General features: G+C 35.3%; 2 protein-coding genes across 2 annotated transcripts; both read left to right on the forward strand.

The window, feature by feature from the left end:
- Window positions 1-970: 970 nt before the first annotated feature.
- LOC133291697 (uncharacterized) lies at window positions 971-1,771 on the forward strand. Its single transcript, XM_061489995.1, has one exon. The coding sequence runs from the start codon at window positions 971-973 to the stop codon at window positions 1,769-1,771; it is 801 nt and encodes a 266-aa protein (XP_061345979.1).
- A 5,130-nt stretch (window positions 1,772-6,901) lies between these two features.
- Window positions 6,902-8,671, forward strand: LOC133291698 (DEK domain-containing chromatin-associated protein 4-like). The gene is made up of 3 exons (XM_061489996.1): window positions 6,902-6,990; window positions 7,593-8,528; window positions 8,615-8,671. The coding sequence occupies exons 2-3, from the start codon at window positions 7,698-7,700 to the stop codon at window positions 8,669-8,671; spliced, it is 888 nt and encodes a 295-aa protein (XP_061345980.1). The 5' UTR covers window positions 6,902-6,990; window positions 7,593-7,697.
- Window positions 8,672-13,580: the final 4,909 nt, after the last annotated feature.

The raw sequence follows: 13,580 nt of genomic DNA on the forward strand, positions 1-13,580 counted from the left end.
TATTATGGATTTAAACGTTTGTTTTATGTATGTGGTGGATGTCTTGTCTACAAAAAAATTCTACAATTTCCTATGCTTACGTTTGTTTGCTGGGAAAGTATTTGAACAATGGAATTCCCATAACAAAAAAGTCTTGTTTTGAGAAGTTTTTTGCTATCTGTTTGGTATATTGAGTTTCTGTAAAGGGGTTTTTGTTAGGCTGTGACTAAAATAGAGGGAGAAGCCAAGGCCCTTCTTAATTACAGTATCGTTTTCTCTTTCATGAAAATTGTTTTGAAGGGTCATGTATCGTGCCATGTGTGGGGGAGAAGTCAGATTCATAGAAGCACATGCATACGATAATTCCAAGGCTTTGAGGTTGTAAACATTGATGTAAAACAAACAGTTTTGCTATCTCCAAGAGAATCTGTTGCAGATAATAAATAACAAAAGGTTTCGTGTCAGAGAAAAATAGAAGAAACATTTCAGCATGCTGTTTGCTTCCTTGCTAGCAGAGTTGCTCAGCAGTAGAAAGCAACTTGAACTTTCAATAATCAGTTTATCAAATCTTACCCTTTTCAGGTTTGATAAAGAAGAAACTATATGATCTTTTGAATCTTCTTCATACTGAAGAGATAAAATCTTTCCCTCCTTATCTTCCTTTTTGACATTTTAGCAACAGTTTACAAAAAGGGCAGCAGGGCAGGGACTGAAAGTTATCAACTTTTAGCTTAAAAGGCTCTTTTGGCGCCCTCAAATACCTTTGTAGCACATTGAAATTTCTCTCTACCTTTGCTCCCTTACAATCTGTATTTTAGGACAAGAAAAAAAGTACAGATTGAACAAATTTTCAGGCACTTGTCTGCAGTCTTTCCATAGATCTTCTTCTCTTTTTCAACAGTACTTCTTGCAGCCTTTGTTGGGTGTGACTTTATTGGATCCTTGTGTTTGGTTTGGCTTTGACACAATAAGTATAATCCAGTCAACGATAATGGAGGAAATAAGAAAGCAACAAATCTGTCACAAGCTGTGTTCTAATATGGCCACTTTCCTATTGGTTCTTGTTCTCTTTTCAGTTTTCTTTTTCTTTTCAGTTTCTGTATTCTCTCCTTCCCTTCTTACACTACTGATTACTCTTCTATCTACCATGTTTCTTGTCATACTCACAAAGAAAAAAGGGTCCCCACATGAAAATCTAGTCCAAGATAACCTGCAGAAATCAGAGATACACCCTTCATTAGGAGATGTTACTCAGACTGAGGCTACCCAACAAGGTGAAATTGCTGAGAGGCAGGAGCAGCAAGCTGAAGCGCAGTCATGTTCTTCATTTCCATTAGATAGTGAAAGCAGCAACATCATGGACAAAAGTTTTGAACTCACTGCTCAGATGTATGAGCAACAATCTGATCCGCAGTCAGATTCTTCATTTCCTTCAGATAGTGAAAGCAGTACTGACTCAATCATAAGTGAAAGTTTTGAGATTGATCACAATAGAACTCAAAATCTAGGTATATCTGATAGCTTGGCCTCTGACAATGATGATGATGAGGAGGATGGTTTGATTGAAATCAAACTTCCAAGTGGCCACTTCTCTGGTTTAACTGAAGATCCTAATCAAAAGTTGGAATCCAATTTCTATCAGCAGGGTCTCAGGGAGCTCTTAGCAGAAATCAATGAGATGAATGAGGATGAAAATTTAATTGAGATTGATATTTCCATGGGATCCACCAAATATCAAGATTTGAGATTGAAGGAGTTGGCGTATTTAGGAGATCAATCTCTTAGTGATTGATCAGTATTTCTAATTTTTATCTTAAGCTGCTATTTTAGGTTAAGTTTTAGTCATTAACTGTTCTTAATCTTGATGTTTAGCAAAATTTTGTTCTCTTTTATTAACTTGGCATTGTAATCTTAAGCTGACATTTTTCTATGATGTGTTAGTTTTGATTTTAATTAAATCTTCTAATTAATCATTTTATGTTTAGTATAGTTTCCACCTAAATTAGATTTTTGATAATGTGGTAGCAAATATCTTTTAAGCTTAACTTCATATTTCTTAGTGTTTTCTTCACATTACACAACATAGTATCATGATGTTTTGTTTGAGCGCCTTTTGACATGACTCCAATCCACAAAGGAACTTTATGTGCCTGTCATCAAAATATTTTGTTTTTTTTCATCTTTTCCTTTCCTTTCCAAATCTTCCAGTCCCTCTCATATTCGGCAAAGTTTATTAACCGGAGCTTTTTGACCATAGCACTTTTCCCTTTTTAAGAATTTATTGAGATATTGTTATTTTGAAAAAACTCCCTAAAAGGAAAAGGCTAGAGAGAATAGTTTCTCGTTTGATAATTACATTGAAACTGACAATATATATATATATATATATATATATATATATATATATATATATATATATTTGTGTGTGTGTGAGATTATATTTTCTTATGCAATATAAGATAAGATATTTCATTACATTCACAAACTTATGTCATCATACAGAAAAAAAGAAAAAGAAAAATTAAAGTAAGTCCTATGTCTTTTTGAGTACGTAGGAGAAATATCACAAGAGGTTAATATTTTCACATATATATATATATATATGAGAAAAATATTTCTGCAGTTAACGCAGATAAATTATCTGTATTTACTTCTAAAACGACGTCGTTTTGGGATTGAAAGATTATTAAATAAAGACTATAATAACCCTGAAATAAATTAAAATTACAAAAATACCATAATTTCCGTCAAAAATGACGTCGTATTGAGTTTACTTCAGATAATTTATCTATCGTAACTGCAGAAAAAGTGAACTCTATATATATTGGGTACAAAACTGATAATATTTTAAAAGTAAAGGTCCTGTGCTAAAAAAAAGTCCCCATAATAAACAAAGTCTATTTTCAGCCTTAACAAGAAAGACAAGTATTTTAACTTGTAAAGAATTTGAGATCATCACCCCAAAAGCTAGCTCAAAGGGTGGGAGTGCCCAAGATCTTATAAACTCCATATTAGTTGCTCATACAACCAATGTGGGACTATATATCTCAACATAACTGATGGCTCCAGTTAGGACTAAAGATGGAAGAAACCTCTTTTGTATTTTTGTTTACTTCAATATATATTATTATGAGTTGTTTTTTCTACGGTCAATGTAGATAAATTATTTACATTGAGTTCAAAACGATATCGTTTTAAGGCGAAAATCAAGGTATTTTTATAATTATAATTTATTTTAGGGTTATAATATTCTTTCTCATTATAATATTTTAATTTTTAACCCAAAACGACGTTGTTTTGAAACTTATCTACAATTATTGTAAAAACATTAAAACCTATTACTAATGGCAGAAATTTCATAAACAAAAACAAAGATACATTTTAACCAGGAATTATATAGAGACCAAAAAGAACATCTGAGTCAAATTATTATTTCATTTACAAATTATAAACTTGTTTTCTAAAACACCAAATTAAATAAAAAAAATAGGAAAGTATTCACAAATATATACCCATATGCTGATTGCTTCTCTATTTTATCTCTGGGCTCTACATGTATGTATGAACAATACCTGGATCAAAAAGATTATGGCCCCGTGGTTCTTTTCCCTTTAAGGAGGGTTGTTAGTCGTTACATTTGTTTGTTTTCTTGTTCCACAAGCTAGTCTTTTTGCAGAAACATGGATCCATACACAGACCATTAAACTAGGGGAGTGGTCCTAGGAGGACTTTTGGGTCATTAACCGTTGTTACTTGGCCTTCTTCTTTGACCAAGAAAAAAGACTTGGGCTTATTCTTATAAGACCAGCAATTAAACCAAAGTCCAAAGACAGTGTAATGTCAAATTATAAAATATTAAATATGACAACTATAGTCAGTTAGAATAATAACTGTTTTAAACTTAGATCACATGTCATTTTGATCGAATTAATGCACCTTATTAAATATTTTATCGAATTAATGCACCTTCTGAAGTATTCTCTTTGCTTGCTGATTGCAATGCAGCTTGTCAGCCTCGTATAGTGGCTAAGATACAAGCACTCATCGGTCAGGATTGGGAGGTAACGCTTTCTCATATTCCAAGAGAGAAGCTAATTCATGTGCAGATTGGTTAGCCAAGTCTGCTCTTCACAAAGATACTGAATTCTGGAGTCATAGAGTTATGCCGTTTCACCTTGCTCAGTTATTTGATCACGATCTTCAGGGAATCTTTTCTTGTAGGGATATAGACCCTGGATAGTTATTTTTTGTTTCTGGTTGTTTGTTTGTTTTTGTTTGGGGCTTCGCCCCTTAATGTTATAAAAAAAAAAAAAAGACTTTTTTTTTGAGATAAAAAATCTTATAAATTTTAAAAGACTATTTAAAATTGGAAGAATTTTAAAAACTTTTTTAAAAGACTTTTCTTACAATCAAGATTTCATAAGATCGAATTTTAAAGGATTTTAATAGAATTTATAATATTTGAAAGGACGATATGGATTTATAAGATTTCAAAAAACCATATGAAATTTTAACAAACATTCAAAATTACAAGAGTTAATAAAAAAATGGAAGGTTATACTTACAACTTATTTTTGTTTACAGTCTTTTACAATCATATCTTAACCATTGATTTCTGTCAATCAACGATTATCATTCATTGGAAATTAAATATTAATTAATGAGTTTGATTTGTGAAAATAATAATCGTTGATTGACGAAAATCAACATTTAAGATATGGTTGTAAACAAAAATATGTTGTAATTAAGTATAACATTTCCCATAAAAAAATAACAAATAAATGCAACGAAATTAATAAAAAAAAGCAAAACCTAATATAATTTTCTCAATCAATATAACATAATATAATTTTTAACAAATATTCAAAATTACTAAGCAACAGCTTTTCACATATTTAAAGTTATATTAGTCCTTTATGCATTAGTATTTTGTCGTTCATGCTCTTGGGTTTGACCAATGAGTTGAAAATTATCTTCTTCATTTGGTATCAAAACTATGCATATATGATTATAAGACTCAAATTTTTTTAATTATTAAAATAACATATAGAACGTAAAGTTCATGATAAAATTTCATTTGGAATTTTTTGCTGTTGATCTTGAAAACCTTGGGATTTTTGTTCTACGTGATGAGAGTTTTTTAACCATATATCATATGTATATTTTCATTGAATATTCTAAGAAAATTTTGAATCTAAATTACTAAGTTTTATTACATGAAAGTTTAGAAAATTTCACAATTTTTTTTCAATCGATACATTGAAACCTTTAATTGCTTTGAAGCTTTTGAAAAATAAGTTTTTAGTTATTTATTGACACAAAAATTGTTTGAAATCATTTCTTATAGTGAAGGAAATTCGTTCATGAATGTATTATTACTAAATATATGATTCATATTATGAAAGTTTCAACCTTTCTTTAAATTGATATTGTTTCATTGATGTAAAAAGAAAATTAGTTTGAGGGTTTTAGTTCCCCTATTATTTTCCCACTGTTTTATGTTGTTTTTATTACAAAAATTACACTTTTTCTGCTAAGAAAAATCGCAACCCGTAGTTTGAAAATTCTGTTTTTAAACTTCCAAAATTTATCAAAAATAGCTAAAAAATATATGTTATTTTTGAGATAGATTATATTTAAATCTTGTTGATTTGTTGTTTCTGGGTTGTTTTGTGATAAAAATCGCTAAAAAATATGCTATTTTTGAATTTTGACGAAGCTCCTATAACTGAACCCGATTTCGAGCAGGTCAATCTGCCAAAGGAAGAAGAAAACAATGCAATAGAGAAATCTCAAGAAATCCTACTGGCTAGGGTGAGATTGTGAGAGAGGCATCCTATTTATATTTCTTACTTAAAAGTTTCACGAAATTCACACAAATAGAAAATCCATTAAAATCATTAGATTTTTGAATACCACAAGATTGTTTTTACATGGTTTAAAATCTTGATTGAATACCAACACATTTGGACTAACTCTAAGATAATCTTTTAAAATCCTGATCGAATACCACATGACTTTTTTTCAATCTACTAAAATACTAATTGAATACCAATGGATTTTTTTTCCAAAAATAATCCATTAATTTTTTTTGAAATCCTAATTCAATACACCTCTTAATATTTAATTAAAATAATATAATAAGACATTGATAGGAATATACGTGTTCGAATTGTGCATAAAATATGCGAATTACACATGACATAGGTAAAATGTGAACTTGTCACATGACGTAAGCAATAAAGCGAGCATGAGAATTAAATAATGCAAACCGTGCATCCCTTCATATCTGACTTGAACTTACCCACCCACTCTCTGTGCTTGTTGTTATTATCTTGATAAAATATTTGGCTTTTGCATTAATTTAGTAATTTGTATTTAAAATTACATTAAAATGTAGATTGCATATTTATTATATTTCTGGTAATTCATTCATGAAATAATAATTAGATCAAATTTATTTTGTCTGTTGAATTTGATCATACGCATCTGTTATGTCAAAATATAAGATACTCGTTATTAATTAAACCATGATGCGAAATAAATTAATACAGCATGACATGTATGAAGTTTATAACATTCTTTTAATTTATGTGATAGAAGTAAATAACACTATTATTATTGCTATTGAAGGAAGTAGTTAAAAAAAAAAAAAACTTAGACTTCTTGAAATAATTCCACAATTGTGTGGTCTAATGCCATGTGTATAGTGCCAGTTTCAATAAACGACAAAATTACAAGGAGAGGAGTTCATAACAACAACCGTTCATCTTACGCACGTTGTCATGGAGACGACATCTCAACTGTCAGATCACCTTCTATTCAGAATCTTAGTGACACACATCCTATGATCCTATATGGCACTTAATTTTGCATTTAAAATCCGCATCTGAAGTCCGAATTGTAAATTGTCAGAAATAACCTCACAGAGTTACTAACTAGTACTCCAGTGAGAGATTTCACGCTGAGAAAACCCAAGTTTAGCTATGTTCTCTTTCAACTTATGTATTTGTAAGTTTCAATTTCCCTCTTTCCTAACTGTTTTTTTAAGTGAAAAGTTGCCATCTTTGTGCTATATGGATTGAATTGTCGTATGGGACTTTAGGGCTTTGAAAATGGTTCTTGTTGAAAAATTTTGCAGCTTTATTGGTTATAATTTTATTCTTAGCCATAAATATACTGTGCCGTTGAGATTTTTGTTTAAAATAGCCTATGGTTTGAATTTTTTTCTCAGGAACTATTGCAAAATGAAAATTCATAATTTGAATTTTTTTCCCAGCTTAATTATTTTCCTTCTCCCTAGCTACAGTGTTCTGTTCATCATTTATTGTTTGTAAACTTCACTCCTTCATTGATTTCGGGATGGGATCAATTTTGAAGTTTTTATTTGAATTGGTTGTCAACTTGTCATGGCATCAGATATAATCTGTTTTTTCAGTTGTAGGCCAGTTTGAAATGACCTACCATTATAGGAAAAATAATAATTTGTATGGATCTTATGTATTCTTAGGGTTAAAAGTACTGCTTGTTTTTGGAAACTTAATCCCTCGGGCTTCTCTTTGCACTTTTCTGTTTGATGTTCTCATACTTAGTATTTTTGTCTTACATGATAGGCTTAAGTTGTCCAACTTAACCAAGCCGGACAAGTTAACCAGGCCAGTGTAGTAGAAAGAGTGCAGGAAGAAATAATTTGTAGATTTAGTGTAGATAAGATCAGTATGGGCGAAGAAGAATCAGTGAATGCAGTTTCCAAAACTGGCTCAAATGACAATAGCATGCCAGAGAATGCTTTAGATGATACGAGTGAAAAGAAGGACTTGGAAGCTGAGGGAGGAAAAACCTTGGAGAATAATGGAGTCAAAGACTTGAAGGAGGATGGCTTAAAAGAAATGGAAGTTGATGAGAAAGCTGAAGGTGAGGAAGAAGTAAAAGATGATAAGCAAGTTGATGATGGTGGTGAAGTAGTAGAAGACAATAAAAAATTTGATGGTGGGGAAGAAGTAAAAGAGGATAAGAAAGTTGATTGTGTGGAAGAAATGGCAGAGGATAAGAAAGATGAGAGCATGAAACAAATAGAAGAAGACAAGACAGATGATTTTGTGAATGAAATAGGAGAAAATAAGAAGGATGATAATGGATTCGATAATGACAAATTGAATGAAGAAAATGAGGTTAAGGAAACTATGGATAGTAAAGAAGAGAAGGAAATTGTAGAAGCTAAGAAACCAGAATTGGATGTGATGGACGAAGAGGTTATACCTAAAGACAAAGATGAGAGCAATGAAGAGGAGAAAATTCAAGAGGAGGAGGATGAGGACAAGGTTGATAAGTCAAAAGAAGATAAGGCAGAAGACATTAAGGTTGAGAAAGGATTGAAGAAGCGTGGGAAAGGAAGCATTAATGGGGAGAAGGTGAAAAGGAAAAGAAAGGAACTAAAGGAGACTGAGCCAAGGACTCCTTCTATCAATCGCCCTGTACGTGAAAGGAAATCAGTTGAGAGGTTGGTAGCATCAATTGAGAAAGATCCCAAAGAATTTCACATTGAAAAGGTATTTATTTTCAGTTTCATATTAAGCCTTATTTGTGTGTTATATCAAAACTTATTTTTTTTTACTGTGTTGCTTTCAAATTGCAGGGTCGCGGTACTCCTTTAAAAGATATACCCAATGGTATGGTGCTCGCCTTTCTTTGAATTCTTCTTTCCATTATGGTTTATGTCTTTATGAACCCCTTCTATTTATTCTAGCCCGCAGACATTAACATGATGCATAATATCGTTGCACAAGCATTTCATATTCACTCAAACGGTCAGCATGTTATATTGTTGTCTTATGACAGAATCTATAAATAACATTGTAAGAATTGAATATAGAGAATATATTTTAGGCAAGAAATGCTGGGTCAGATATCTGTTTTTCCCGTTACGGTTTAGACTGTGCCATTTATGGAGATAGTTAATGGAATGTTTTCAAAGTATAGCTGTGTATTGACTCTTTAGTGGTTTTACTTTTGAGTGAAGGATAAATGCTTAAATGCATTTTTTTCCCAAAATATCAAACCCTCAGTTGTTGACATTTATGTTAAGGTATCAACACACAGATGCAAGAGACAACCAAACGAATAATCTACGAAAGTTTTTCTTTATTATCAAACTCTCTTTTCTTGCTCTGTACTTTCTATGACGATTACATCTCCTTATATGGTAGCTTGCTAAAAAATAACTTAAACACCTATTAAAAGCTATTAAACGCAATAAAACATAAACCGTAGAAAACTTACAGCCATTTAACAAATATCAAAACCAAACCCCCATAACACTTAACCAACATTAATTCCTAAACATAAAACTTCTAGAGACCCATTAATCTAAAAACCGTACATTTAAGTTTATCTAATAACACTCCTCCATAAACTTAAATGCTTCTTCCATCTCTCATCCCAAGCATCTTCTTGCAATTGTTGAGCAGCAACGTCGGCAGTGGCTTTGTGAAAATGTCCCCGACTTGCTCTTGACTGGTCACGTGTGTTAACTCCACATTTCCTTCCTTTACTTGATCCCGGATGAAGTGAAATCGGACGTCAATATGCTTGCTTCTCTCATGATTCACCGGGTTCTTGGCTAACTCTATAGCCGACTTGTTATCAACTCGAATCTCGGTTGGGCCGACTTGTTTTTCCTCCAACTTGCTTAGTAAATTCCTAAGCCATACTGCATGACAAACACACCAAGATGCTGCTACATATTCAGCTTCACAGGTAGACAAGGTTACAATGGGTTGCTTCTTCGAAATCCAAGTGAATGCCGTGTTGCCCATGAAAAACACATAACCAGCCGTGCTCTTTCGATCATCTACGTCTCCACACCAATCACTGTCAGAGTATCCAATCAACTTGTGTTTTGCTGAACTCGGGTAGTGTAACCCGTGTGAAATTGTACCTTGAACATACCTCAAAATTCTCTTTACCGCCTTCCAATGTGTGTATCTTGGCTCCTCCATGAACCGACTTACTACGCCGACACTCAACGAGATATCCGGCCTCGTGCATGTGAGATAGCGTAGGCTTCCCACCAAGCTTCTGTATTTGCTTGCATCAACTAGATCTCCACCATCATACTTTGAGAGTTTTGAACCGGGTTCCATAGGAGTTGAAACCGGCTTGCAATCTGCCATCTTAAATCTTTTGAGAATCTCCTTTGCATATGCCTCTTGAGAGACAAAGATACCCGAGTTGTCTTGTCTGACTTCCAGACCAAGAAAATATTTCATCAGACCAAGATCTGTCATTTCGAATTCTCTTGTCATTGTGCTCTTGAACTCTTGTATCATCTTGGCATTGTTTCCCATAAAAATGAGATCGTCAACATAAAGAGCTACAATTAACAAGTCTCCTCTATTTTTCTTAACATAAACAGCATGTTCATATGGACATTGTTCAAGTCCATTCTCCTTGAAATATTTGTCAATACGAGCATTCCATGCCCGTGGTGCTTGCTTCAACCCGTAAAGTGCTTTCTTCAATCTCAGCACCTTCTTCTCTTCTCCTGCCTTCATGTAGCCCGGCGGTTGTTCCACATAGACTTCTTCTTCAAGAACACCATTCAGAAATGCCGACTTTACATCCATTTGATGTATTGGCCACCTGTATTGAGCAGCCTGTGAGATGAGTAGCCGAATTGTCTCCATCCTTGTAACAGGGGCAAACACCTCGTCATAGTCAATTCCAGCCTTCTGCTTATAACCTTTTGCAACTAGCCGAGCTTTATTTCGTTCTATCTCCCCTTTAGCATTCATCTTCTTCTTGAACACCCACTTCACTCCAATGGGCCGACTTCCGTTTGGTAGCTCGGCTAACTCCCATGTGTTATTTCGGTCAATGGCTTCTATCTCCTCATCCATGGCATCTTGCCATTTCTTATCTCGGATGGCTTCTTCAAAACTTATGTTTTCAGAGTCTGCAAGAAGACAAACAAAATGTACCTCACTTGTTGACTCATATATGTCCTGTATGCTCCGCATCCTGGGTTGTCGTACCTCGTCTTCATCATCAGAAACTTCAGGGCTTGCCGGGTTGATAATTTGTGTTGAGATTCTGCCTTCAAAATTCACCTCGGATGAATTGCTCCAGTCCCACTCATTTGCTTCATTAAACCTTACATCTCGGCTCACTACAACCTTCTCGTTGACGGGGTCAAACAGCTTATACCCCTTTGTTTTTTCATCATATCCCACAAAAACATATTTCCTGCTTTTGTCCTCGAGCTTAGTTCTGAGCTGGTCTGGTACGTGTGCATAGGCCACACTACCAAATACTCTAAGATGTTCCACTGATGGCTTTTGACCGCTCCAAGCTTCTTGTGGTGTTTTGTCATCTAAACTCGAATGTGGACATCGGTTCTGCACATACACATCACACTGCACAGCTTCCGCCCAAAACTCCTTCGGCATCTTCCTTTCAGCCACACCGTTCTGTTGTGGTGAGTATGGTGCTGTTAGAAACCTCCTTATCCCCTGTTCCTCACAAAATGTCAGAAATTTTGTCGAGGTATATTCCCCACCTCGGTCAGAACGCACCGATTTGATATAGCTTCCTGTTGCCTTCTCAATCATCACCTTGAACTTTTTGAACACATCAAACACCTCGGACTTCTCCTTCAGAAAATAGACCCAAGTTTTCCGTGAGAAATCATCAATAAAAGAGAGAAAATACTTCTTACCGCTAAAAGAACCCGGATTGATGGGTCCACACAAGTCGGTATGTATTAATTCCAGAGGTTGCTTAGCCCGAAACCTTGCCGTCTTCTGAAACGTAGTCCTGGCATGCTTGCCAAGTACACAACTCTCACAAAATTTTCCTTCAAAGTTTATGTCAGGTAACCCGTCCACCATCTTCTTCTTTGCCAACTCGGTTAGACCACCATAATGTAGGTGACCAAACCGGAGATGCCACAGTGACGCCTTATCTTCTACCTCGGCTTGTAAACATTCAACCTGTACACATTTCAAATTCAGTTTATACATACGATTCTTACCCATTTGAACTCGGACTATCACCCGACCTCGCTCATCTTTCAAATACAATACCCGGTCTTTCATAATAACCGAGTAACCTTTCTCCATCAATTGACCCATGCTTAAAATATTGCTTTTTAGGTCGGGTACATAGTACACATCTCGAATTGAGCCAACTAACCCGTCCTTTTGTAAAAAACAGATCGTACCTCGGCCTTTTACCTCAACCTTCGAGGCATCCCCGAATGAAACATGTCCGGTTTCCACCTTTCTCATCTCCTTGAATAAGTGCTTATGTCCGCACATGTGGTTGCTCGCACCCGTGTCAAGATACCACTCCATGTCATCGTCTGACCTTCCTTCACTGTGTGTCATTAACAAGACACCATCCTTCATCTCGCCTTCTGTGGCTAGGTTAGATGTCTCCTCCACCCTTTTCTCTTCTCTGCATTCTCTTGCAAAATGTCCAACCTTGCCACAATTGTAACATTTGTCCGAGTTACAATCTTTTGAATAGTGACCATACTTGCCACACTTGTAGCATTCAATGTTTGAATAATGTGACCGACCTCCTCGACGACCCCGTCCTCTTCCACGCCAGTTCTGTTGACTTGATTGTCCTACCTCATCATTACAACCTTCTTGACTTCGGCCTCGGCCCCTACCACCACGGCTAGTACCTCGTCCACCGCGGCCATGTCCTCTACCTCGAAAGTTTTGAGAATAGAGAACCTTCTCATCTTTAATTGTTGCTTTGGTCTGAAGCGCTTGTTCAAGAGTCTCCTCCTTCTTCTTCTTTCTTTGTTCATGCGCTTCAAGAGAACCCGCCAACTCATCAATAGTGAGTGTAGACAGATCCTTGGACTCCTCTATCGCACAAACCACGTTTTCGAACTGGTCTGTCAAAGATCTCAGGATTTTCTCCACCACTCTGGTGTCAGGTATAACTTCTCCATTCCGTTTCAACTGGTTCACAACTCCCTGAACCCGGGCAACGAACCCGGATACTCCTTCCGTGTCCTTCATCTTTATTCCCTCCAACTCGGCACGAAGGGTTTGAAGCCGGACTTGTTTAACCCGGTCAGCTCCTCTATAGACATTTGCCAAGGTGTCCCAGGCTGCCTTTGAGGTCTCACAATTTGCTATCTTCTCGAACCCGGATTCGTCCACAGCTCGGAAGAGCATGAATAACGCCAGCTTGTCCTTTGCACGCGTCTCTTTCAACGTTTTAGTTTGAGCCGCCGAATAGCCTCCAGTGTCCTGTGGTTCTACAAAACCTGCTTGAACATTCTCCCAAGCGTCCTGGGATCCGAGAAGAGCCTTCATCTGGATGCACCAATTCTCGTAGTTCTCCTTCGTCAACTTAGGTAGTGCCATATCACTCCCCCTTTCCATAGCTCTGATACCAATTTGTTAAGGTATCAACACACAGATGCAAGAGACAACCAAACGAATAATCTACGAAAGTTTTTCTTTATTATCAAACTCTCTTTTCTTGCTCTGTACTTTCTATGACGATTACATCTCCTTATATGGTAGCTTGCTAAAAAATAACTTAAACACCTATTAAAAGCTATTAAACGCAATAAA

The sequence above is a fragment of the Gastrolobium bilobum genome, unplaced genomic scaffold, assembly GCF_033153095.1.
Source record: "Gastrolobium bilobum isolate Gb01-03AN ecotype WA unplaced genomic scaffold, APGP_CSIRO_Gbil_v1 utg17087, whole genome shotgun sequence".
In the NCBI taxonomy this organism is placed as follows: Eukaryota; Viridiplantae; Streptophyta; class Magnoliopsida; order Fabales; family Fabaceae; genus Gastrolobium; species Gastrolobium bilobum.